General features: G+C 37.5%; 1 protein-coding gene across 4 annotated transcripts in view; it reads right to left on the bottom strand.

The window, feature by feature from the left end:
* Nucleotides 1-280: 280 nt before the first annotated feature.
* The window catches only part of KYAT3 (kynurenine aminotransferase 3), a 63,331-nt gene continuing 36,646 nt past the window's right edge, over nt 281-26,965 (bottom strand). For all 4 annotated transcript variants that reach the window (XM_006074865.4, XM_006074866.4, XM_045166103.1 and 1 more), the window contains 8 exons: nt 26,177-26,302; nt 25,961-26,081; nt 20,354-20,430; nt 16,652-16,741; nt 13,423-13,609; nt 8,183-8,259; nt 7,692-7,778; nt 281-484 (listed from right to left, as the gene is read on the bottom strand). In XM_006074865.4, the coding sequence (XP_006074927.1) occupies nt 422-484; nt 7,692-7,778; nt 8,183-8,259; nt 13,423-13,609; nt 16,652-16,741; nt 20,354-20,430; nt 25,961-26,081; nt 26,177-26,302 (828 nt within the window). In that variant the 3' untranslated portion in view covers nt 281-421. The remainder of the gene's footprint in view (nt 485-7,691; nt 7,779-8,182; nt 8,260-13,422; nt 13,610-16,651; nt 16,742-20,353; nt 20,431-25,960; nt 26,082-26,176; nt 26,303-26,965) is intronic.

Below are 26,965 nucleotides of genomic sequence, written 5' to 3'. Positions count from 1 at the left end.
TCCTTGTGTCCCCATGAACTGTAGCCCACCAGGCTCCTCCATCCATGGGATTTTCCAGGCAAGAGTACTGGAGTGGTTTGCCATTTCCTTCTCCAGGGGATCTTCCCGACCCAGGGATCGAACCCAGGTCTCCCGCATTGTAGGCAGACACTTCACCATCTGAGCCACCAGGGAAGTCATATAAATAAAGTAGGTGCTATTTTTATTCCACTGTTATGAGGAAACAGAAGCTGTTTTAATACAGTTTAGCAAAAAAGAAAGAAAGATCTCCAGAATATTGTTAGGGGTGAGGTTACCATTGGAAATATTCCTTTAAATTTTATTTTTACTGAAAGATTTTTTGTTTTCAATATCCAGCAAGTGGCAGCACCAAGTAATTTTATATTAGATCATTTAATAGAAACAACACACTCTGCGTGTATCAAGAGTTCTGTCTACTCCATGCCTTGATGATTTCTTCAGCAGCATCCAGTGTACTGTCTTTCTGTAAATTAATGAAATAATTATCATTACAAATCAAAATAAATTCAAGATGAAGTAAAGATTTAAATACAAAAAGTACACCAAAGTCAGTCCATCTGTAAGAGTCATGTAGTGGTTTGGGAACTGAGTGGTCCTCAACCCCTGATAACTTGAGCCAGGCTTTAGCTGGTCCTTAGCCTCTGCAGCTAAGACAGAGTCCAGGACCATGGCATGGGGATGGGGGATACCTTGAGTGGTGTCACTGGAAGCTCTACCCCATTTTAAACCACTTAACCTCAGCAGGAACACAGAAACTGGGAAGTGGCATCTACAGCATCATCCTTTGCCTTGGTGGCCAAATACACAAGTCACAAGCTCTTTAAGGAGCCTAGCAGCAAATCAAACAGGCCAAATATTTATAATGCCATTATCCCATTGCTGTCGGGCTATAAAAGTGAATGAGCCTCACAAGAATTCAATGTTAGGGGAGCTATAGAAGTGTCAACAGCAGTCATTACATTATACTATTTTGTGATGCTGGCTGCCAGTTCAGAGCACTTTATTACTACTATCCTGACACCAAAAGAACTTTGCAAATTAACTAATATGGGGCCAAGGAACATTACCAAGAAAATGATCAACCATCTGTATATACAGCTCAGTCTGAAAACAGCTTAACCTAATTCCAGCCAAAAACATGTCTGTCAGATCAGTGTGGATGCCTTCACTGCCAAAGACTCAGACTTATAAATTATGACATTGATGCAGGAGAGCCTGAAGGATGTACTGATGAGATCCATATTTACAGTTTAGTTCGTTTGGGTAGGAAGAGCGCAAAATCACAGACTTCTTTCAAAGAGCCTTGTAGACAACAAAAGGAAACCCCTCCCTTAGCTCTCAACAAAGAGGATGCCAGGCGGAGTGAGACTACAATAATAAATTAATATACAATTACAGAAAAAAGTCAAAGAATACCGAAGAGTTTACACTGAAAAATAATCATCTGTTTCTTCCCTTCTCGTGCCTTCCTACTACTCCCATCATCCTCTAAGTCAACTTCCTGAGGCAATTTTGATTTTAGTTCTAGTGATTACCATCAAAATCTAAGTAATGTATGCTCCTAATTTTTTAATTTATCAACTTCAGACAATGTTTACCATTCTCTGCTCTGAATGAGGAAAAATTGGTTCTTTCACACTCATCTGCTCCCTCCTATTGAAGTCTCACAGTTATAAGCTCCTAACACCACAGTTAGAGGGCCAACTGTAATGATATAATTTATTTGTTTTTTGAATAGGTAATACGTACATATGGTATAGAATTAAATTGATGGATAAACTTCCTCTTGCTTGCTCTACTCTCTTCCTTTCTCTTCCATCTCTACAGAATGACTTACTCCAACGCCATTAGGAGGGAAACAGATCATGTATGGGGGTGGGAGAGCCTCATCAGCCTGGTGCAGGATGCTACAGGCAGAGTAAGTAAGAAGACCTTCCAACATGGGTGGCATGAGGTGGTGGTGACAGCAGTGGCACTGATCAGGATCAGGGCGTCAGAACCGAGGGGTAGGTAAGCAAGGCATCTGTATGGCAGGGTAGTTCCAGGCAGATGGGGCCTGCAGGGTCTGAGGCAGGCACCTGCCAATGAGACGGGTATGGAGGGTCAGAGCCTGTAAGGGAAGAGGAGCGCTTCTATGCAGTGGGTGGCAGTGGTGGCTCTGTGCGTGGTGCTGGAGGCTGAGGACAGCATCTCTGCAGGGAGGTGATGGAAGCAGGTCAGCACATGGTGCTGAAGCTCAGGTGAGGTGAGGACGGTGACCATACAGGGCACAGGGCCGGCAGACTGGTAAAAACGTCAAAGCCTGAGTAGGGTGAAGGGTGTCTGTCGGGGTGGTGGGTGGAGGGGCAGTAGCACGGACAGGAGGCTGGTCACACGCAGAGGTACCGATCAAAGAAGTGGTTAAGTGATGAGCAAGGTGTTTCTACTGTCAATACTGTCAAAGAAGGTTGTCACTAACATGTATAGGGAGAAAGCTAGAATAAACTTGGAGGTGGTTTCAATGTATTTAGATAGTCATAGGAATAAGTAGAATAGATACAGACATAGAAAGGATGGACATACATTTACATGTTCCCTATCTCTGTCTTCTGGGAGGGCCTGGGAATACGAATACCCCAATGAGCACTCGTCATGCCCAGATCTTGGTTTCTTAATACCATTCTCCAGTAAAAGGTGATTTCAGGTTGAGCTGGACAATGACAAAGTGAACCTACTGCATCTTGAAATGCCAGGAAGTAAGAAAATACTCAAAAAATGATGGGAGACGTGTCAAAGGAAACAGAGACCAGCTTAACGGGGTTCCTAATGGCCAAATTTTGGAAAATTTGAGCATCAAAATAAGTAATATTAATAAATTTTAACCCACTGAATAAAACAAGAATCTATGAGTCCTTACATATATGAATGGTTAAATGAATAAATTATTTGATGTGATATGGAATATTTTCATAGTTTCAAAGTACTTCACCACAAAACATTCATTATCCATCAAGGAAAAAGTGAAACTTTACAGTAAAGAAGCCTAGCAGACACCACCTCAATAAACTTATTAAACTTAACATCACCAGTTGTAGATAAAACTAAAATCATGTGCTATCTGATAGGATGCAAAACAATGAACAAAATATCACTTCTGTGGTTTCTACCAAAAGTGTATAACCTGAATCTATCCATGAGTAAATGTCAAACAAACGTTGAGGGACTTTCTTCAAAATAACTGGTCAATAATTTTCAAAAGTATCAAGATTATGAAAATCAAGGAAATCTGAGGAAACTTCCCAGCTTGAAGAAGACATGAAAACTTAATGCAATGCATGATTCTGGCTTGGACTGACTGACTGATGACTGGTTGATTGACACAATTGTGGCCTGGGTTTATTTATTTATTTGCTTGTTATAAAAAAGGACATTATTGGGACAATCAGTGAAACCTGAATTAGATCTGAGGATTAGACAGAATAATATAGCACTCTTAAGTTCATGATGTTGATGGTTATATTGTAGAAGAATGTTGTATAATGGAGAATACATAATAAGGTATTTGGCGGTAACAGAGGCATGAATAATTAAGTTAGGAACTTGCCCTACAATTGTTTGGAAAAACAGGCTTCAAAACTTATTTACTGAGACTATTTAAACATATATTTCTTTAGGTAATCCAGCCTCCCACCCATCTCTCTCAGCCATTCAGTTTTCCTCCCCAGAAACAACACTGGATTTTATTATGTATCCTTCCAGAGAGACAGTTGAGGCATTTAAAAGCTTCTTCTCCTTCCCTTCCTTTCTTTTCCTTTTTATGTAAATGATATCGTTCCTCACAAACTAGTCTGCTCCTTGCTTTTCACTTATTCTCTAGCACTCCACAGAGCTGCTTCACTCGTTTAGGTATGTGAATGTACCATAATTTATTTAGCAGTCTGCACTGGTGAGTATTGTGGTTGTCTATTATAACTTTTTGATACTACAAACAATGCTGCACTGAAAATGGTTGAATATAGACCTTCAATATGCAAGTAAATCCACAGGAAAAAATCCTACATGCAGAATTGGTGGGCCAAAAGACATGTGCATCTACATTTAAATAATTTTCAAACTAACCACTGTAGAGATTTTACAAATTATACTTGTACTCTCAATCAATGCATGAGAGTATCTTCGGAAACTTTCCAGTTGTTTTGGTTATTTCCAATCTAACAGATAATATAAAATTTCATGGCAGTTTTATTTTTCATTTCTCTTATTATTGAGATATATCCTTTTATATATTTGACAGCTACTGAGGATTTTACTAACAACCATTGTAAAGTGCTGCCTTTGGTTTGTTTTGTCCTAAAATTTGACCTGCTTTCTTTCAGCTTCCACTTTCTTGGCATGTTTTGCCATCCTTTTCTTTTTTGCTTTTCCAAGCAATTGGGTTAGGTGTGTCAGCTTTCCCTAGGGGCTTGACGTTGCTCCAATACTGAATGCTGACGCAAAGGAGGTGAGTCTACACTGATCTTCCTCCTCTCCTGTCTCCATGGAGGCCTCGATCACCTTGTGTAGGTACCAAAGGATCATTTATAAAGTCCAATATATTAAACAAGGTACATCTCAGCGTTTTTCTGTGACATTCTGTGACATTCCTGAGGAAAGCTATTTCCTTCCTTGTTTCAAATGGAAAGGATTCTCAAAGCTATAAATTTCTTTCCCAATTCTATTTGTTCTGCCCGCCTCACCCCGACCCCCAACTCCTCCAGGAACTCTAGGTATATCATTTGTCTTCCACATTTATACTTTTTCTAACATTTAAAAACTCTTTGTTCCTGGGAATTCCCTGGCAGCCCAGTCCTTAGAACTCCATGCTTTCACTGCTGAGGGCCCAAGTTCAATTCCTGGTCGGGAACTAAGATCCTACAAGCTGTACGGTATAGCAAAAAAAAAAAAAAAAAAAAGAAATTCTTTGTTCTCTTCACTTCTTTTCACCCACTTTCCTCAATCCTCAGTGTGCTTACAGAAGAATTTAGTGTTCTCTATGCTGCTTCCAATGTCACTACAGTTACCAATAGCTATATTTTTTCCCCTTCAATTTCCTATCTGATCTCTGACAGCTACCATTTCATCTTCTTACATTGTCTTACTCTAGCTTCCCTAAAGTTTAAAAAAACTTCTGCTGTTAACTCTTGTTTTAAATGCTTTGAATTTGAAATGTAACACTTTTTTCTTGCTCTATGGCAACAGTCCTTTTTTTTTTTTTTTTTTTTTTTTTTTTGTTGTTGAATATTCTCTGATACTTATTTTTCATTATATCTTTCTCCTTCTCCTTAATAGCATCTTTATAGATTCATAGCTGGTTCCTTTTTATTACTCATTTTTGGGTGAATTATCTTTGTAAGATGACTAAGCTACTTGCTGGCTCTATGATTTGAACATGTATTTGTAGATTTGTATAAAGGAGGAGACAGGAAAGAACTAGAAGGGAGTAGAAATTATCTTTGGCTCACAGTAAAGTTAAATATGATTGATGGAGAGTTCCGTGAAGGGGAGTTCTTTTAGACTTATTTCTTTTTAACTAACTTAACTGTCTCCCTCCAATTTAATGTACCCACCCTGCCTCAACACAGCTTTAGAAAAAATGAGAGGAAAGAGTAAATCTATAGCTCTTTCTTTCCACCTGGTTCGCATAGGTACTGGATGACATGACCATATGTTTCTACTCTGCCTTGTCCATGCTGCCAAATGGGTCTGGAGAAGTTTCCACTCTCAGTGCACTTACTGTTCCTGCTGTTCTGGATAATGAGTAGGCTACCTATTGGCTCTGCCTATTAGGCTGTAGAAGCAGGAGCTTTTCTCCATGTCTTCCCTCCACCATTTCCTTCACTGTATTTGGCAACTCTTCCTCATTTACTGGGGGATTTGGAATTTTTTTTTCCATTTTCCTAGCTGTTCTTTTTAAAAAATAATTTCCAAGAAGAGAATGGGAGAAGGCCTGTTGACCATTTCTAAAACTGAAAGTCTTATGTTACTTTTTTGTTCTATTAGTTCTGCTTATAACTTCAAACAATATATATTTATTCCTCTATAAATCCACTATAAGATACAAGTATTAATGGCCTTACCCTTTCTTCCACATTTCAGATAATCAAATGTTGACATTGTTAGACTGTTAAAATTTATATTCTATTCTAAATAAGTCTCCCATAGTTTGTCTATATGGTGTCTCTAAAAGTTGAAAACAGTGTTTACATCATTCTGACCAGACTTATAGATGAGTGTGTTGGTATAGAGAGTGCCTTAATTTTGATAAGACTGTTTTCAGTAGTGATAACATCTTAAGAATAGCAACAATACATTCAGATTATTTATTTATTTTTTTTGTTTCTGTTTTCTTTTTTTTTTATTTTATTTTTAAACTTTACATAATTGTATTAGTTTTGCCAAATATCAAAATGAATCCGCCACAGGTATACATGTGTTCCCCATCCTGAACCCTCCTCCCTCCTCCCTCCCCATTCCATCCCTCTGGGTCATCCCAGTGCACCAGCCCCAAGCATCCAGTATCGTGCATCGAACCTGGACTGGCAGCTCGTTTCATACTTAGGAATATATCTACCTAAAGAAACTAAAGATCAGATTATTTTTTTAACACAGATCTGATGGTGCTGAATTCTCTTAGCTTTCATTTATCAGGGATGTATATTTTGTTTTCAGTGTAAAAGGATATCTTCCTGAATATAGAATTCTGGCTGACATATTTTTTATGTCAGCACTTTAAAGGTGCCACTTCATTGTAATCTGGTCTCTACTGTTTCTGATAAGAAATTAGTCAACATTCATATCTTTGCTCCCATGCATGTGAAGTGTAGTTTTTCCCTGGCTGCTTTCAAGATCTTATCATTATCTATAGCTTTCAGCAGTTTAAGTATGATGTGTCAAGTTGTGATTTTATTTGTATCCTGTGTGGTTCACTGAATTTTTAGACCTCCAAACCGCTATTCACCAAATATAGGGAAATTTAGTTCTTTATTAAAATATTTTTTTCTGCCACATTCTCTCTCTTTTTTTTTTTGGATACTCCAGTTACATGTATATTATTACTTGACATTGACTCTGAGGCTCTGTTTATTTTTCAAAAATAATTTTTCCCTCTTTTTTCAGATTGGATGATTTCTATGGATCTGTATTAAGGTGGACACTTTTTTTCCTCACATCCTCAATCTTCTGTATGTTAAGACTATATATTTTTCATACCAAGTATTACAGTTTAAGTTCCATTTGGTTCTCTTTTTAATTGCTTTAATCTAGTTGCTCATTATGACCATATTTTCCTGAACACATTTATAATATCTGCTTTAAAGTCCTTGTCTACTAATTCCTACATATGAGTAACCCTTAAGATCTGTTTCTATTGATTGTATAGAAGTCACATTTTTTTCTTTTTCATTAAAGGTTGCATTTTCTTGTGTCTTCAAATGTGTCTGGATATTTTAATGTTACAGGTAAGGAGTCTAATTATGTTTTAATCCAATAAACTCAGCTTCAAAAAGTGCTGAGTTTTGTTTTGATAATTTTATGGTAGCAAGCCAAAACTTAAAAACTGCATATAAGCACATCATGCCTAGCAATAGAAAAAAAAATGGTGCTTTATAAACTGGAAGGAAGGACATTATAAATGTGTAGAACAGGGAACTTACTTTAATGAAGCAAAATCGCACAAATTTCTCAAACTGTAATTTGGTTTCTGCATTACAGAATGCTGAAACTGGGATGGCTGACAGTTTCTGAAAAACAAAAAGAAAAATATAAAAACTACTTACACTTTAAATATTAATTTTTAGAGCACAAACATTACAAGCAAATAGATACTTCCAAATATCCACAAGAATTTCCAAAAGAAATGTATTTTTAAAATCCTCCAGAGAATTCTCTGGTGAACCAATGGTTAGGATTCTCTGCTTTCACTGCAAAGGGCCTAGGTTCAATCCTTGGTCACAGAACTAAGATCCTGTCAACTGCATAGTGTGGCCAAAAAATAAAAATAAATAAATAAAATCTTCCAAATAACTGTGAGTAGAATATCAGGGAATAAAACTACAGTTCACATTTTTCAAAGCATGTCAACAGGCTTCCTTCATAAACCAACTATAACATACAGCACAATATTGCAAAAGCCAATAAACATTACCTTATTTTTAATCATCCATTTCACGAATTTATAGTCATAAGGTTCATTGCTGTCCTTCATATCGAAGAGGTCTACATCTAAAACAATAATAAAAATTGGATGGGCTATGTATTATTTCTGAGGCAAAGTGTATTTCATTTGTCTACTAAGATTCAAGATTTCTTCATGCTGGATTCATACTGCATGGTATGGTGGGAAGTAAGGAATTCCCAGAGAAGCTTTACAGATATGACACTCTAAGGCACTACTCACATATACATCTGGTTGACCATGTTTGTGTTTTAGCACTGGAAGACAGTAGGAAGAGGCAGGACAAAGAGCAGTGTTATCTTTCCACTTAGAAATAATATATGCCTCTATGATCATTATTAAGGAAATAACCTCAATTTTTAAGGTATTCATCTATAAGAATTTTATTTCCAAATGGTAATTCATTATTAGATTGTGAGCTCCACAGGGATATTGCAATTTATCACTATCCCCATCTCTTAGGTCAGTATCTATCATGTAAGTACTGAAAAGCATGTTTGTGGAATGAGTAAATTAATATAATTCACTATTTATGAAGGGAAAACATCTATATAGTTCTCCCAAGTGATGTATTTATTGTTTCCTTCCTCTAAATATTATGCTTAATTTTTTAAAAATTTGGTGAAAAACTTCAAATACACATTCCTATATTTATCTCTTGCTCCAATCTTGCTTTAAGGTCTGGACAAAATATTTCTCTGGCATTGGGATTCAGCAACCTACATTTCATATTGTTTCAACTGTACTGACTCGTACTCAAGATCTTTTTGAATGCCCCAAAGCAACAAACACTGATGGTCACTGTAATCAATTATTTTATCCTTTATTGTGGCTACCCTGGTAGCTCAATTCATAAAGAACGTGACTGCAATGCAGGAGATCCAGGTATGATCCCTAGATAGGGAAGATCCTCTGGAGAAAGGACTGACAACCCACTCCAGTATTCATTCTTGCCTGGACAATTCTATGGACAGAGGAGCCTGGTAGGCTACAGTCCATGGGGTCGCAAAGAGTCAGACACGACTAAGCAACTAACACACACATACTTTATTGCTCAAAATAAATCAAGGCAGTTATCTTCTTTCTTTTATTCACTAAATAATACTGGGTTTCTTCAAATTAATAGTGTAAAAACCTTGACACTAAAGAAAGTTTCACTTTTATTTTTTTAAATGACTTAATATGGCTTTCCTTAATGATTTTATTTCAATTTTCTCCTGTGATTTAAGAATGTAAAATGTCCATATAATAATGCTAATAATATTATACCATTTATTACTATCTGTTAAACATGTTACATGATTCTCATTGATTTGTCCTATAAATCTGTGAGATGCAGCAATTCTCATTTTACAGATGAAGTTAAATTACTACTTTAAGTCATATGTATGTATGTGTGTTTAATTCAGATTTGACTCTAAAAAAATGACAACTTAAAACAGACTGTAATTGCAAAATATGTGAAAACTCCAAGTGACAATTACATAAGACTTAGCAGCAGTAGCAGCAGCAGCATACTCAAAGTTAACCTGGAGAGTAGTGATTACAACAGTAGAAGAAAAAAAAGGAGGGTACTGACAAACAGTAATTAACACTGTCTAAGAGTCAGATACAACTGAGCAGTTTTCACTTTCACTTTTCACTTTCATGCATTGGAGAAGGAAATGGCACCCCACTCCAGTGTTCTTGCCTGGAGAATCCCAGGGATGGGGGAGCCTGGTGGGCTGCCGTCTATGGGGTCACACAGAGTCGGACATGACTGAAGCGACTTAGCAGCAGCAGCAGCAGCAGCATACTATTCATTTATTTATTTATTTATTTTTAATTTATTGAGGTATAGATAGTGAGGGATTGGGAGGCCTGGTGTGCTGTAGTCCACGAGGTAGCAAAGAGTTGGACACAACCTAGCAACTGAACAGCAACAACAAATAGTTGATTTACAATGTTGGGTTAGTTTCTGCAGTATAGCAAAGTGAATCAGTTATACACATACATATATCCACTTTTCTTTAGACTCTTTTCCCATACAGGTCATTACAGTGTACTGAGAAGAGTTCCCTGTGCTACACAGTAGGTCCTCATTAGTTATCTATTTTATATATAGTAGTGTGTATATGTCCAGTTCTTCCATTTATCCCCCTCACCCAGCTTTCCCCCTTGGTAACCATAAGTTTCACTTATTTATTCCTGTAACACTTAGAAAAGAGAAATTTATTGCCATGGTACTGAAAGAAAAGGAAGGGAATAAATACAATACTAAATATTTTATAGTTAGGAGAAAGTTGTAATCTACTTCTTTTCAATGCTTCAGTTAGAAATGTTCAAACAAACTAAAGAAAATATTTGTTTACTGGAGGTAGGAGTTTGAACCATATTACAATATCACTCGCACAGAGTCGGACACGACTGACGTGACTTAGCAGCAGTAGCAGCAGCAGCTTATTTAAGTAGGAGGAGCCTGGTAGGCTGCTGTCCATGGGGTCACTAAGAGTTGGACACGACTGAACGACTTCACTTTCACTTTTCACTTTCATACACCCGAGAAGGAAATGGCAACCCACTCCAGTGTTCTTGCCTGGAAAATCCCAGGGATGGGGGATCCTGGTGGGCTGCTGTCTATGGGGTCGCACAGAGTCAGACATGACTGAACCGAGTTAGCAGCAGCAGTAGTAGCAGCTTATTTAAGTAATCTATGAAAACAAAAATTGGTTGTTGTACTCCCACTATCTCTCCCTAATTTCACACCTTGTCTTACTATCTTCCTATTTGTAATCTTGTCTTCTGATTAAATGTTTCCCTTTTTAGTTCTAGGATGATGCTCACTGGTCAGGGAAGTTGCTAAGTATAGCAAAAAATATATAAGTTTACCTGTTAGTACATGGATCTCTGCATTCAGAGTCCACCTCTGCTACTTATTAAGTGATTAACTTCAGTAAATTTCTTGACTTTTAATGACATCTTTCTCAACTATCAATGGGGATATAACAGCACCAATCTTATGGGCTTTTGTGAGATTTTGATGTTTGTAAAGCAAACTACTGTATCATAAATGCTCAAAAAATATTAACCAGTTAGTCACTGCTATGAGCTATAAAGAGAATTACTATGTCTATGAATTTTATGGTTCATTTTTATCTTTAAGCTACCATCAAGTGAAAGTTTTGTTTCTTGCTTCTGTCTTTTGAAAAAGGTGGGACCAACCTCCAGTATATGGAAGAATTTCTATATTTAAAATAATCAGATGAAAGAGAAAAATAAAATAAATTTGTCTTCATATATAGAAGGGTCTTATAGACATTAACATTCTTTCTCACACAGGTGAAGGACCATAAAGAACACACATCTTTTCCCCCATCATCATAAAAGTTTTTTTCTAGTCCAAATCCTTTCTTTTCCTATTACAACCATATTAGTTGAAGATCTAGGACCTAAACCAACACTGCATGCAGGCTGGGCTCAACTGAGGATAAAATGAGAAACTATTTAAGAGCTTAATGCAAACAAAAGTTGCATTACTGTCTTTTTGATGTTTAATGTCAAAATGTGATAAATTTCTTTTAGAATTTACTATCTGGAAAAGTTTGGTTCCAGGAAAGTCTTACTCTTATCTAAAAAGCTGTTAGGTTTAATTTTATAAGAATCGTGTAACTAATTGCATTTTTCTATTTGTCTTTGTTGCCATCAAGCTTGGAACCAAGTTAAGGCTAATTACAATACAGCTGACCCTTGAACAATACAGGTTCAAACTGCTTAAGTCCACTTATACAGATTTTTTTTCAACAGCAAACACCATGGTATATACAATCCATGGTTGGTTGAATCCACTTCTGTGGAACCTTAGATAAGGAGGGACTACATACACAGAAGGACCTCAGATATGGAGGGCCAACTATAAATTATACATGGATTTTCAACTGAACAGAGTCGCCATCTTGCAACCCCTGCATTATTCTAGGGTCAACTACATATGAACCCAGGTGACTAAAATATTTGCTTCCCCTACTCCATGTCACATTAACATATGAATATTTCTACTTACATGTTATTGCATAGGAGACATTAAGTATGAATTAGCTCAAAGTTTTGTTGGAAGCAGATAAAAGTAAAATAATTTTCTTCTAAATAGATGAAAACTGTACTGTTTCTTTTTATCGTTTCATGAAATGAGCTACACATTTAAGCCCAATACAAGAAAAGTGATTTCTAAACCTTAGACTATAGAACATCATAAGGGTTTTTATATAAGAAGAGATCTTAGGAGCCTGACAAATATACCTCTCTGGCAACAGCAGAGCCAAGAACCCCTGGTCACTCTGCTTTTCTTACAACAAATGAGTAAATAATAATCACTGTTTTGTTATAACGTTGAAAGTTTCTAGCTTCATAAAATTTAGTATATATAAAAGAATTTTCAAGCTCACTGGCATATCACTTCACTGTAATAAAACCTTAAAAACATTTAAAACTATGCAGAATTGCTGTAATTTCTGTCAAAATAAATTATGCTCTTAAATTTACTGTGATTAACACCACAGATCTGGGGAAGAAATATGTTATACATAAAATATTATTATGCTTCTAACTTTAGATTTGTACGGCGTGTCAGAATTCCATACCATAGCTTCAAGTAATGTAAAGGTCATCGTTTTTTGGAGACAAAACTATTTGGAATCTAGCTGTATGACTTCAGGCAAGTTATTCCCTAAGTCTCCATGTCTTTAAAAACAGAGATAACAATGTTTTTAAAAAAAGGGTATTTGAAGCGTTGGCATGCAGTAGACCCTCAATAAATATTACTTTCCTCCTTGACTTCATTTCTGTATACTCTAAAGTGACAAGTATTCTCCAATAGCATCAATATTTTAGAAATATTTTTTTTCTTGAGTAAAAAGGAAACTAAAATTTTACTGAAAGGAACACAAGGGACATATATTTTTTCATGTACCTGTTTTAAATTACATACCAGAACAAGGTTAACAGAAAATTCTATGTTTATTAGAATACCTAGAACAAATAACTCCATAATAGTTATATTCAAGGTCAATGGCCTAATCATCAAGATGATTGCAGAAAAACACTGACACTGTCGAAATCCATTTTCCCATAAATGAAAGGCTGATATTGGTTTTGGTACCAATCTTTTCTTCATAAATTTGATATAATTCCACACCTAGGTTTCTGCATATTTGAATAATAAAAACTTTACAAACCTAGCAAAGACACGTCAGCAATGATGAAGTATCCCCCATCAGGAACTATGGGTTTTAGGCCAACACTTTCAAGTAAATGTACCATCCGATCTCTTTTTACTTCTAACTCTTTTGGCAAAGAATTGAAGTAACATTCTGGGTCATCCATGCGCTTGATGTCAATCCAGAAAGCTTGAGCCAAGGCTTCCTGTATATTAAGATTGAAAAATATGGAAAGGAAATATGGCAATGTTATGTACTGCCAAGTTTATTGGTATAATAAATAAAGACTGTCTGAGTAATATTACCAGAGAAGGCAATGGCATCCCACTCCAGTACTCTTGCCTGGAAAATCCCATGGACGGAGGAGCCCAGTAGGCTGCAGTCCATGGGGTCACCAAGAGTCGGATACAACTGAGCAACTTCACTTTCACTTTTCACTTTCATGCATTGGAGAAGGAAATGGCAACCCACTCCAGTGTTCTTGCCTGGAGAATCCCAGGGACAGGGGAGCCTGGTAGGCTGCCGTCTATGGGGTCGCACAGAGTCGGACACGACTGAAGTGACTTAGCAGCAGCAGCAGCAGCAGAGTAATATTACTGACAAGAAAGTCATTCAGGGAATTACAGTTGAACCTATTGAAATTCTACAGACTAATGGGAGAATAAGTTACATGGAAATGATTACATCTAATGTGAAGAACTGAGGATGAACCACAAAAATTCAAGTTGAAATAGAGGTACAGTTGTCCCTTACTCTTCACACAAGGGACTGGTTCCAGGGCCCCCACAAATACCAAAATCCAAGGATGTTCAAGTCTTTTATAAGAAATGCATCCATGGGCTCTGCATCTGTGAATTCAACCAACCCTGGATCCACAATCTTTAGTTGAATCAATGGATGCAGAACCTGTGGATAGGGAGGGCCAACTGTATTATATAAAGATGCCTTACTTGGAAATGAAAAAGACAATGGTGTTTTCTACTAAGGTTAGCGTTAGAATGATTTGCTAGATCTAAGCCTGAAGGACAATCAGAGAAATGATAAACTAACCAGCGTTTCCCCATTACCTTTCAGGACAAGAAAAGTATAAATGAAAGCTGATCGATCCACTGTGTCACTCTTCATAAGTATATGAATCCCTGTACTAATCATTCACATTTTTTCTCCACTGCTTTTATCAACATCTGACATATTATGTTATTAAAACATTTACTTGTTTATTATCTGTGCTCCCCCAACAGGCTATAAGCTCCAAAAGGGCAGGAATTCTTGACTGCTTTATCTCTGACACTCAGTAAGTATTTGTTTAATAACTGAATAGATTTATTTTGAGAATGAAAAGAATTGAATACAATAAAATCAACGTCCAACTAGCTTTTATCATGATATCACTTATAGTCATTTGAAAAAAAAAATTTATTAGGATTTTTTTTCTTATTCAGTAGGTATTTTTGATAGGAAACAAAAAAGTTTATTGTAGCCAACATATTCCCAGTTTTGGCTTTTTAACTGCTTCCCAACAAATAGTTTTCAGTATTCTGATTATTCACAGAATGATAATACATAGATCCCTGTTTTATAGATATTAAAAAACTAGAAACAATATAAAAAAATATACATTAAAAAGTCTTGCAACCCACCCCAGACCTATACTAGTTTCATCTGTTCCCTTTACCCCAGATAGCCACTTTAACTATTTTCATATGGTTCTTCCAGAGATTCGTTAAGAAAGTATAAGCAAATAGTTTTCTCCCTTTCTTATACAGAATATAACAAATAATAATATATACTGCCCTGTATCTTGCTTTTATTTTTACAATATATCCTGGATATCTTTCCATATCAGTAATTATAGAATTTTCTCATTCTTTTTTGTTTTTCCTTTCCCTTTCCTTTCTTTTCACTTTTAAACAGCCATCGCGATAGAGTAATGGCCCCTAAAGAAGTCCACATCTTAATGCCTGGAACCTGTAAATATGTTACCTTGCATGGTAAAATTAACATTGCAAATGTGATTTAAGTTAAAGACTTTGGAGATGGAGAGATTATCTTGGATTATCTGTGGGCCTAATGTAATCATAAGGATTCTTCTAAGAGAAAGAAGGTGGCAAGAGAGTCAGTGTTACAGGGGCTATGTGTTGATAGAGGCAGAGGTGGCAGTAATGTGACCATGGGAATGCGAGTACCACCAGAAGCTGGAAAAGACAAGGAGCAGATTCTGCCTTGGAGCCTCCAGGGGGAATGCAGCAGGGTCGACACTTGCTTTTAGCCTTGAAAGACCCTTATGGACTTCTGACCTCCAGAATGTAAGATAAAAAACTTGTGTTGTTTTAAGCCACTAAGGGTATGCAAGTGTTAGTTGCTCAGTCATGTCCAACTCTTTGTGACCCAATGGACTATAGCCTCTGTGCATGGAATTTTCTAGTCAAGAATACTGAGTGGGCTGCCATCTCCTACTCCAGGGAATTTTCCTGACCCAGGGATCGAATCCAGGTCTCCCACACTATGGGTGGATTCTTTACCATCTGAGCCATCAGGATGGTAATCTGGTACAGTGAACTAGGAAACTAATACAGTCATATAACATTAAAATGTTTAGATAGACCATAGATTATTTAATCCATTGTCTATAGATAAACTATTCCCCATGTTCTGCAATGAACGACCACTTACACATAGAGCTTCTTAGATCTGCAGAGAACAGCTATAAGGTAAGTGCTTAGAGGATACACTGCTGCTTCACAGAGCACACATACCTGAAATTTCGCTTGGGGCTGTCACATCCTACAGAGAGTTTGCAGCATTTTGCAATCCCCACCAGCAATGTATGAGTGATTAAAGTTAAAATTTTTGTGTTAAAACCAAAACCATTCTTGATAGCAATGAATATGTGCTTGCTTCTAAATTTCCAAATTATACTGGAAGGACATGAAGGAACTGAGCCAACGGAAAGTGAAAGAAAGTGAAGTTGCTCAGTCATGTCCGACTCTCTGCGACCCCATGGACTGTAGCCTACCAGGTTCCTCCATCCACGGGATTTTCCAGGCAAGAGTACTGGAGTGGGTTGCCGTTTCCTTCTCCAGGAGATCTTCCTGACCCAGGGATTGAACGTGGGTCTCCTGCATTTTAGGTAGAGGCTTTACCATCTGAGCCACTAGGGAAGTCTGAGCCAACTGAAGTACACAACATAAAAATAACACCTCTGCCCAAAGACCATGCAGCAGCCCTAAATTACTGTAACACATACCTGTAAAGGGGTTGCACAAGTATAAACAGTGTTTTGCTGAACTGTCTGTAAATGTTTTATCAAATGTTTAGGACCAATGGACCAGCCAAGCTGCAAAAGGAAAAGATTTAAAAATGAATCTAATTGTACGTACCAGATCTGATAGAGTAGCTAAGCTTAACGAAATTATTAAATATATGCATTTCTAAAATGTTCACACTATAAAAGTTGTGTAGTCTTAGTAGTTAGAAACATTTCAACCTTGATCTTTTTGTGGAATAGTTTCCAACTGAAGTCACTAAATTCTGCCTTCAGAAGGCAAACAGTGCTTGCAATAGTTATTATCTACCCCTCTCTTTGAATTTGCTATTTTTGATATTCTGAAAGTCTAATAACTGGTAACAAAGCTTGTTTGAATTAGATATAGATAAAAGTAACTTTCAACGAGGGCCTTAAGGGACTCTTCCACAATTTCATTCTCCAGGCTCATTTTTGATACTCCCTACTTCTTAGCCAAGTTCAGGAGAAGTGAAACTGGAAGACAATAAAGTTTCAACTGGAACAACTGTGATTGTATTACATAATACAGTGGTTAAGTGCATGGATTCTAAACCTAGATTTCCTGCCCTAGGTGGAATTCGAATTTATTAGCAATGAAACCTTAGGCAAGTTACTTAGATTCTCTGTACTTCAGTTTTATTGTCTGTAAAACGGGAATAATAAATTATGCCCACCTTATAATGTGGTTATGAAAATGAAAGGAATCAGTATGTGTAAATCTCTAGAACCTGGCACATAGTAAGTGTCAAAACATTCAGTTCAGTTCAGTTTAGTGCAGTTCAGTTGCTCAGTCGTGTCTGACTCCTTGCCACCCCATGAATCCCAGCACATCAGGCCTCCTTGTCTATTACCAACCCCCGGAGTTCACTCAAACTCATGTCCATTGAGTTGGTGATGCCATCCAACCATCTCATCCTCTGTCATTCTCTTTCCTTCCTGCTCTCAATTTTTCCCAGCATCAGGGTCTTTTCAAATGAGTCAACTCTTCTCATCAGGTGGCCAAAGTCTTGGAGTTTCAGCTTCAACATCAGTCCTTCCAATGAACACCCAGCACTGATCTCCTTTAGGATGGACTGGTTGGAGCTCCTTGCAGTCCAAGGGACTCTCAAGAGTCTTCTCCAACACCACAGTTCAAAGGCATCAATTCTTCGGCGATCAGCTTTCTTTCGAGTCCAACTCTCACATCCATACACGACTACTGGAAAAACCATAGCCTTGACTAAATGGACTTTTGTTGGCAAAGTAATGTCTCTGTTTTTAAATATGCGGTCTACATTGCTCATAACTTTCCTTCCAAGGAGTAAGCGTCTTTTAATTTCATGGCTGCAATCACCATCTGCAGTGATTTTGGAGCCCAGAAAAATAAAGTCTGACACTGTTTCCCCATCTATTTGCCATGAAGTGATGGGACCGGATGCCATGATCTTCGTTTTCTGAATGTTGAGCTTTAAGCCAACTTTTTCACTCTCCTTTTTCACTTTCATCAAGAGGCTCTTTAGTTCTTCTTCCCTTTCTGCCATAATGGTGGTGTCATATGCATATCTGAGGTTATTGATATTTCTCCCAGAAATCTTGATTCCAGCTTGTGCTTCCCCCAGCCTAGCGTTTCTCATGATGTACTCTGCATATAAGTTAAATAAGCAGGGTGACAATATACAGCCTTGATGTACTCCTTTTCCTATTTGGAACCAGTCTGTTGTTCCATGTTCAGTTCTAACTGTTGCTTCCTGACCTGCATACAGGTTTCTCAAGAGGCAGGTCAGGTGGTCTGGTATTCCCATCTCTTTCAGAATTTTCCACAGTTTACTGTGATCCACATAGTCAAAGGCTTTGGCATAGTTAATAAAGCAGACATAGATGTTTTTCTGGAACTCTCTTGCTTTTTCGATGATCCAGCAGATGTTGGCAATTTGGTCTCTGGTTCCTCTGCCTTTTCTAAATCCAGCTTGAACATCTGGAAATTCACGGTTCACGTATTGCTGAAGCCTGGCTTGGAGAATTTTGAGCATTACTTTGCTAGCATGTGAGATGAGTGCAATTGTGTGGTAGTTTGAGCATTCTTTGGCATTGCCTTTCTTTGGGATTGGAATGAAAACTGACCTTTTCCAGTCCTGTGGCCACTGCTGAGTTTTCCAAATTTGCTGACATATTGAGTGCAGCACTTTCACAGCATCATCTTTCAGGATTTGAAATAGCTCAACTGTGATTCCTGCCTCTTGCGAAAACTGACCTGCCTCTTATGAAACCTGTATGCAGGTCAGGAAGCAACAGTTAAAACTGGACATGGAACAACAGAATGGTTCCAAATAGGAAAAGGAGTATGTCAAGGCTGTATATTGTCACCCTGCTTATTTAACTTATATGCAGAGTACAGCATGAGAAATGTTCGGCTGGAAGAAGCACAAGCTGGAATCAAGATTGCCAGGAGAAATACCAATAACCTCAGATATGCAGATGACACCACCCTTATGGCAGAAAGGGAAGAAGAACTAAAGAGCCTCTTGATGAAAGTGAAAAAGGAGAGTGAAAAAGTTGGCTTAAAGCTCAATATTCAGAAAACTAAGATCATGACATCTGGTCCCATCATTTCATGGCAAATAGATGGGGAAAGAGAGGAAACAGTGGCTGACTTTATTTTTTGGGCTCCAAAATCACAGCAGAGGTTGATTGTAGCCATGAAATTAAAAGATGCTTACTTGTTTGAAGGAAAGTTATGACCAACCTAGACAGTATAGTAAAAAGCAGAGACATTACTTTGTCAACAAGGGTCCCTCTAGTCAAGGCTTTGGTTTTTCCAGTGCTCATGTCTGTATGGGAGAGTTGGACTCTAAAGAAAGCTGAGCGCCGAAGAACTGATGCCTTTGAACTGTGGTACTGGAGAAGACTCTTGAAAGTCCCTTGGACTGCAAGGAGCTCCAACCAGTCCATCCTAAAGCAGATCAGTGCTGGGTGTTCATTTGAAGGACTGATGTTGAAGCTGAAACTCCAATACTTTGGCCACCTGATGAGAAGAGTTGACTCATTTGAAAAGACCCTGAGGCTGGGAAAGATTGAGGGCTGGAGGAGAAGGAGACGACAGGATGAGATGGTTGGATGGCATCACCAACTTGATGGACATGGGTTTGGGTGGACTCTAGGAGTTGGTAATGGACAGCGAGGCCTGGCATGCTGCGGTTCGTGGAGTCGCGAGGAGTCGGACACGACTGAGCGACTGAGCTGAACTGGGATTCCATCACTTCCACTAGCTTTGTTTGTAGTGATGCTTCCTAAGGCCTACTTGACTTCACATTCCAGGACGTCTGACTCTAGGTGAGTGATCACACCATTGTGATTAACTGGGTCATGAAGATCTTTTTTGTACAGTTCTTCCCATTAGCTATTATTTTTTCTCCTTTTAATTAATATACAGTAATCCAAACATTGCAAAGAAAAGAGTATCATCAGTTGGTTACTTATAAATAAGCAAATTACCCTATTTTTCTTACTTTCAAAAGAATGATTACATCTCAAAAAGGATAAAAACATGAAAACTGAATAAGAAAGCAAATCAGTAAGTATAAAAACCTGTGTAAACTGAGTATTTATGCATTTACAACACACAAAAACACTCTACAAGAAATAAGATATGTGCCTGTTTTCAAACAATTAAATTTTTCATCTTACCTTCCAGCCAGTTACACTGAAAGTCTTTCCAGCACTTCCTATGGTTATTGTTCTCTCCCACATACCTGGAAAAGTGGCTGAATGGCAAAAAAGGGGGGGAAAAGGTTAGTTAATTGCTTTATGATCAGTCTACACTCAGTATAATCTAATAACAAAAATCCTTATAATATAGGCAGTATAGTTATTTCAATAGGTTTTTAAGAGATAATTTAGCTTTACTGAAACTCAGCTGAAAATGTTACCAAGCTTGAAAACATTTAAGTGGCAAATCATCTCCCAGGGCAGGAATGGTCAGAAGCCGCAGCCGGCAGCGCTGCGGGCCGGCTCAGTGCAGGGGGCATGGGAGCAACAGCACCCGGCTCCCAGCGTTAGTGGTAGCTGGCGGCCAGCACGATCGTTCTGTGGCCCAGTTTTGGTTGTGGTTCTGGTAGTGTTTAGCTCACCTCTACTCTGTCCATTTTCTGAGTCTGATTTCTACAGGATTCTTAAGGCAGTGGTGGTTCTTAAAATACATTTCCCACCTAGCAATATCAGTATCACTGGGGAAGTCATAAAAAAGGCAAATTCTTGTATCCTCAGAAACTCTGCGGAAGGCCCAGCAGTTTGCAGGCATGTGCAAGAGTGAGGGTGTGTATTTTAGAAATAGCACACTGAGATGTAAATCCATGACGTATCTTGAAGTCATCTTCTCATAGCAAGTAAAGTGTCTACTAAGATATAAGGTAGCTAAATAAAGTTCCAAAATGTAAACATATGCAATTTCAGCCTATCATGAAATATCATCAATAATTATAAAGGTAGGAAAGCCATATAAATTGGAAGAATTACCACTGTATTCTCTGTGAAACCCAAAAAGAAATCCCAAAAGGACAAATTATAAAAATATTTAGAGGGTCCATTCGAAGACAGAATATTCTAAGATATATCCTCTCAAGTTTTGAGACATTTCTATTCTTCCAAAATATTCCAAAGGACAAGGCATGTTTTACTTTCCTATTTGACCACAGAAATATCTAAACTATGTATAAGGCACAGTATTACTCCCTTTAAAGTAATAATATATATCCCAAGTCAGGAACATCTATTATTAAGAACAACACTTAGAAATAAATTCTTTGAAAATAAGAATTACCCAAACTAATACAAACCTAGCATGTTTTAACAATAAGTTAAACATGAAGTAAATAAAAACTATGTACACATCAAATGTAGGTTACATTCACAAATATCAAAACTAATTAAAGTATTTAAAAGCTAAGTATTTTCTTGACGGCTATTTTGGCCATATAAAAGTGTATCTTTTTCTTTTTTCTTTCAAGGAGTAAGATGATCAGCTATATAATTTATGAGGAATTCTATACTAATTTTCCAAATATCAAGGGATTAATATATAAATACCAATGTATTAGAATAATCTCTTCCAGAACAGAGGTTTCTTTTGTTGAATATAATGCCATTTTACTCAAAACTGGAGACACCATTTGAGTCAAGAATGTGACCCAGTATGAACAAATTCTACAATTCCAATTAAAAGAATCCTAAGTCATTTAAAACCTGGAGAATGAAATGGCAACCCACTCCAATATTCTTGCCTGGAAAATCCCAGGGACAGAAGAGCCTGGTGGGCCACAGTCTACGGGGTTGCAAAAGAGACACAGCTTAGTGACTAAACACACAGACGCACAAGTCATTTAAGAACAACTAGATAATCATGTACCTCTCCGTCTCAGAGATTTGGGGAGCTACAGAAGTTAAACAGAGTAGAGGACCACAACACTGCATGTGCATAGAGCAACAAAGAAAAAAAAAGTCTTTACAGATCGGATGATTTAGAAAAACCATATCTAGTTCCAGTACTGGTAAGTTTAGCCTGCAGTTACACATGAAAGGCAACTGGTCTTTGCACTTCTCCTGTATGACCCACCCTCCTTAAATCAACCACAGCAGCTGTAACAGTTATTCACAGGTGACTTAGGCTTCACTAGAAGTCAGATAAAGATTAAGACATGATGAAGAGTGCAAGCTACACCTGGGAAAACTGTCTCTGTGACATGAAGCTGATGCTAATTTCATGATGTGTGGCCAGAAACTTATTGCATTAAAGAGCTACTATTGCACTCTGCAAATTGATGGAATAGCCATTTTGTATCTTTCATGTAACAAAGTCCACCATATTAAACAGAATACGTTTTCACATGTTTGTACTCTCTAAATAATGAAATAGAATGAATAATGAAATGAATAATAATGATAATGAAACAGAAATGAATAATGAATTCATTTTTTTCTTGTTTTAACATCCAAGTTGTTACAACTAAAAAAATCTGAGTTAAAAATATGCCTTGATATCTTTAGCAAATAATATCATTTACACTTTTACCATGAAGTATTTATAATATAACGTTTAAACAATAAGTTTCAAGATCATTTAAAGCAATATTTTGAAAAGAATATTGCTAAACTGAGTTAAATAAAATATAAAAGCTTTGAGTTATTGCATAGACCTGAACATTTGTAAAATGTACAAAATGTTAAGCATAAAATTATATTTATTCATTAGATAGATGCCTCTTTCTCTTTCTACTTAATCTTAAAAAAATTATCAAAAAATGTAATTGTCCATGTTGGTTTGATTTTCAACTGGGGAGTAGTTAATGACCTGAGACAGAGATCATCAACAAGATGTGGCAAGGTGAACTCTGATGCAATTTTGACAAATAACAAAATGGGCTGTGCTAAGACACCATACTTTACAAATTTCTGGCCCTCTTCTTTGTTTATACATTCTCCCTTAGAAGATACATTGTCTTCCATGTGTTCCACTATCAACAAAATTTTGATGACTGTCAAAAATGAATCCCTTCACAATTTGATCCTGACAATCAGGCCTATAATTCTACTTGTTTGTAGACATCTTCTCCTCTATGTCTCAAAGACACTGAAACTTAGCATGAGAAGCAGGAATTTCCTTTGCTCAGCTCTTCCCACAGGCCTGTCTCCTTCCATTTCCATCCCTGGTTAAGGCCTCATCGCTGCTGAGTGGTCCAGGCTAGAGATCTCAGAATCATACTTGCTTGCCTTCCCACCTTCAAATGCTATATTCTGTGCCTTACAGTTTATACTTCTAAATAACCCCAGCGTATGATCTCCACTGCCAGGGGATCTGACTTAAAATCCTTACCTGCAGCTCGTTCTTACCTTTATAAAACAAATCCAGTACAGAACCAATTACCTTGCCTCATCACACCTCATCATTGCCTGTTGCAGCTGTTCTCAAAGTATGCTCACTGGTACCCTGATGGTCAAATTAATTATTGAGTTTTTTTAATAGAGCTTGAAAAAAATTGACTTTAAGTTTTCCACAAAATTTTCTTTAGCACTTCAAACTGCTACTGGTTATCTCAGTGGTAAAGAACCAGCCTGCCAATGCAGGAGACATGGGTTTGATCCCTGGGTTGGGAAGATCCCCTGGAGAAGGAAATGGCAACCCACTCCAGTGTTCTTGCCTGGAAAATCCCATGGACAGAGGATTCTGGTGGGCTACAGCCCATGGGGTCACAAAAGAGAGCTGGACATGACTTAGTAACTAAAACAACAACTGGTTATCTGATGGTGAATGCTACCAATAGTGAAACAAATGAGCATCAGGAAATGAACAATAATGGCAAAAATCGGAAAAACTCAGATGTATTTATTTCAGTAACACTTTGTTACAGGTGAATACACACAGATTTGTGATTTTTATATTGACTTCTAATTATTAAATTTCTGTTAAGAAAATTACCTCTAGCTTCATGATGAAATACAGTATATATTGTCACTAATTCATCATGTGAACATTGTGACTTCACGATACTCTATCACTAAAATATAATAAAAGTTTAAGAACCATTGGCCCCACCTCAATGAAATTTAAATTCTTTATATTCATATATAAAGTCCTTCAGAATCACCCTACTTATCCGGTCTCATCTGTGCCAGTTACTACAACACACTCTTATAAGCCAGTTAAGTATATCTTGATCTTTCATGCCACCTTACCTTAGTACACAAGTTTATCTGAGAAGAATTTTCTTTCTACTTCTCTGACTAATTCCATCTTTTGCCCACTTTGTTGATCTCCTCTGTGTCTCCACAGCAGTTTGTAATTTACCACAGATAATTATGATGTGTGAAACAACTATTTATGTATAAGTACACTAATTTTAAAATTTATTGGTTCCTGCCAGTGATATTATTCTTCCTTCACCCTTTCATACTTCCTATTCATTTTATTCAACAGTTATTTTCTGATTGTCTACCATGCACAAGACCCTATTCTGGGAACTGATGATTCAGAAGAGATCAAAACATTTAAAAATTCCTACCTCCTTGCAGGTTAAAAGTAAAAATATATAGATCCTGATATTTGTTATACAGGAAAACACAGGACAGAAGGGTTGTCCTGGTAGTCCAGTAGTTAAAAATCTGCCTTGCAATGCAGGGGATGTGGGTTCGATCCCAGGTCCGGGAAGATCCCACATGCCTCAGAGCAACTAAGCCTGTGTGCCACAACTACTGAGGCTGCATTCTACAGCCTTGTCCTGAAATAAAAGAAGCCACTGCAATGAGAAGTCTGAACACCACAATGAAGAGTAGCCCTGACTCCCCGTAACTACAGAAAGCCTGAGTGCAGCAACAAAGACCCATCACAGCCAAAAAAAATAAAACAAAACAACAGGAAAAGGACAAAGAAAATGCAGAGAGGTTTAAATCTTAAATGTTGTGGTCACAAAATCTGAAAACTGAATAAAGACCCCAGGGAGGTGACACTGAGTCGTTTGGATATCTGAGGGAAAACTGTTTCCAAGTATAGGAAGGGAAAGTGCAAAGACCCAAAGATTGAGGCACAGTTATAACCCTATAGTTGATATAAGTTTGGATCACCCCAGAAGACACCATGGTATCTGTGACATGGCCTGGGTGTGTGTGTGTGTGTGTACACTCAGTCACTTCAGTCATGTCCAACTCTTTGTGACCCTATAGACCATAGCCCACCAGGCTTCTTTGTCCACAAGATTCGCCCTCCTCCAGAGGATCTTCCTGACCCAGGAATTGAACCCACGTCTCCTGAATTGCAGGTGGATTCTTTACCATTGAGCCACTGGGGAAGCCCGAGATGTAGTAGTAATGGTGAAATCCATTGCAGCAATACCTTACTGTCACAGCACTTTCTTTCCTGTTCATCTGGCATTTCAGCATTTCCCTTAGTAGGGACAGGCCAGTTCAGGAATAAGTAAGTTCCCTATGTCTTATATACAAAGTAATAGTTAGATTATTGGGAAAAAAAAAAAACAAAAAAAGCTAAGAATAAAGGCAAAAGTACTACTTCTCTGGTTTCCTTGTTGTATACTGGGATCTAAAACCTTGTCTCCTAAGTTTGTACTGCTTGTCCTTCAACCTGTTCATAAATCCATTCAAACATCATTCATTCAAGTCCCGTTTTTAAGTGCTCACAGACATCTACCCGTTACAAAGACTATTCTAAAGCTGTTCTGGGATTCTTTCCAGATACTCCACATGTGTGCAAACACATTTAGATTTGTGACTCTACGTAATAATTGGTACCTATTTTAAAATGCTTATTTCCAGTATATACAAGCCATTCATAAACCTCATCACTGATGCAGAGTGTGTCATATTTGATGCAAAGGTCGGCAATTACTTGGAGTTCCTCTTTGGTATACACCTACACATATGAAAGGAAACAAAAGAGCAGAGCCAATTATTCAACGTGTGAGAGAATGACGGATCAGAAGATGCATAAAGAGTTCAAAGACTCACCTTGCCAAGGGGGTTATGCGGAGTATTTAGTATTATAGCTTTGGTTTTGGAATTAAATTTGCTTGCCAGTTCTTGAGGATCTAAGGTCCAGTCAGAACTAGAGCATTTTTTCCCATCAGCAGGTTTCTAAGCATGAAGAATGAAGATGTGATTTAATCAGTTAATTCATGTTTGCTGTATTATAAATAAATAACCTAATAAGGAAAAAAAGTAGAGAAAGGCATGGCAAAGGTAACTTAATAGATAACTAACAAAGAAAAGAAACAAAAATAACTAAGATTTACTTCTGCCTTAAGAGCCCAACAGGACTTGAGTCCCATGCTCATACCTGTTAAATGGAAACATAAGCTCTGTCAACATTAACAGCTGTAAAAGTGCCTAAATTCCTTCAGAGGAGCCAGCTATATGGTTACGGTTAACACGTCTGATTATGGTTAACACGTCTGATTCTATAAGGCTAATAGAAGATTCTGTGATTCACCCTAGTGTGTTACTTATTTTAATAAGATTTTTTAAAAAGACAATTAAACTATACTGTATTCCTAAAGCTAAAAGTAGAGTAAAAAAACCAAAACACTTCATTCAGAATTGAGTAAGTATTTATTGAATACCCAGCACACACCCTAGGATTCCCAGGGGGTTCAATGGTAAAGAATCAGCCTGCCAAGCAGCAAACCCGAATTCAATCCCTGAGTTAGGAAAATCCCCTGGAGGAGGAAATGGCAACCCACTCCACTATTCTTGCCTGAAAAATCCCATGGAGAGGAGCCTGGAGGGCTACCATCCGTG

This window comes from Bubalus bubalis, chromosome 6 (genome assembly GCF_019923935.1).
Source record: "Bubalus bubalis isolate 160015118507 breed Murrah chromosome 6, NDDB_SH_1, whole genome shotgun sequence".
Taxonomy (NCBI): domain Eukaryota; kingdom Metazoa; phylum Chordata; class Mammalia; order Artiodactyla; family Bovidae; genus Bubalus; species Bubalus bubalis.
This window is presented reverse-complemented; position numbering and strand designations above follow the sequence as displayed.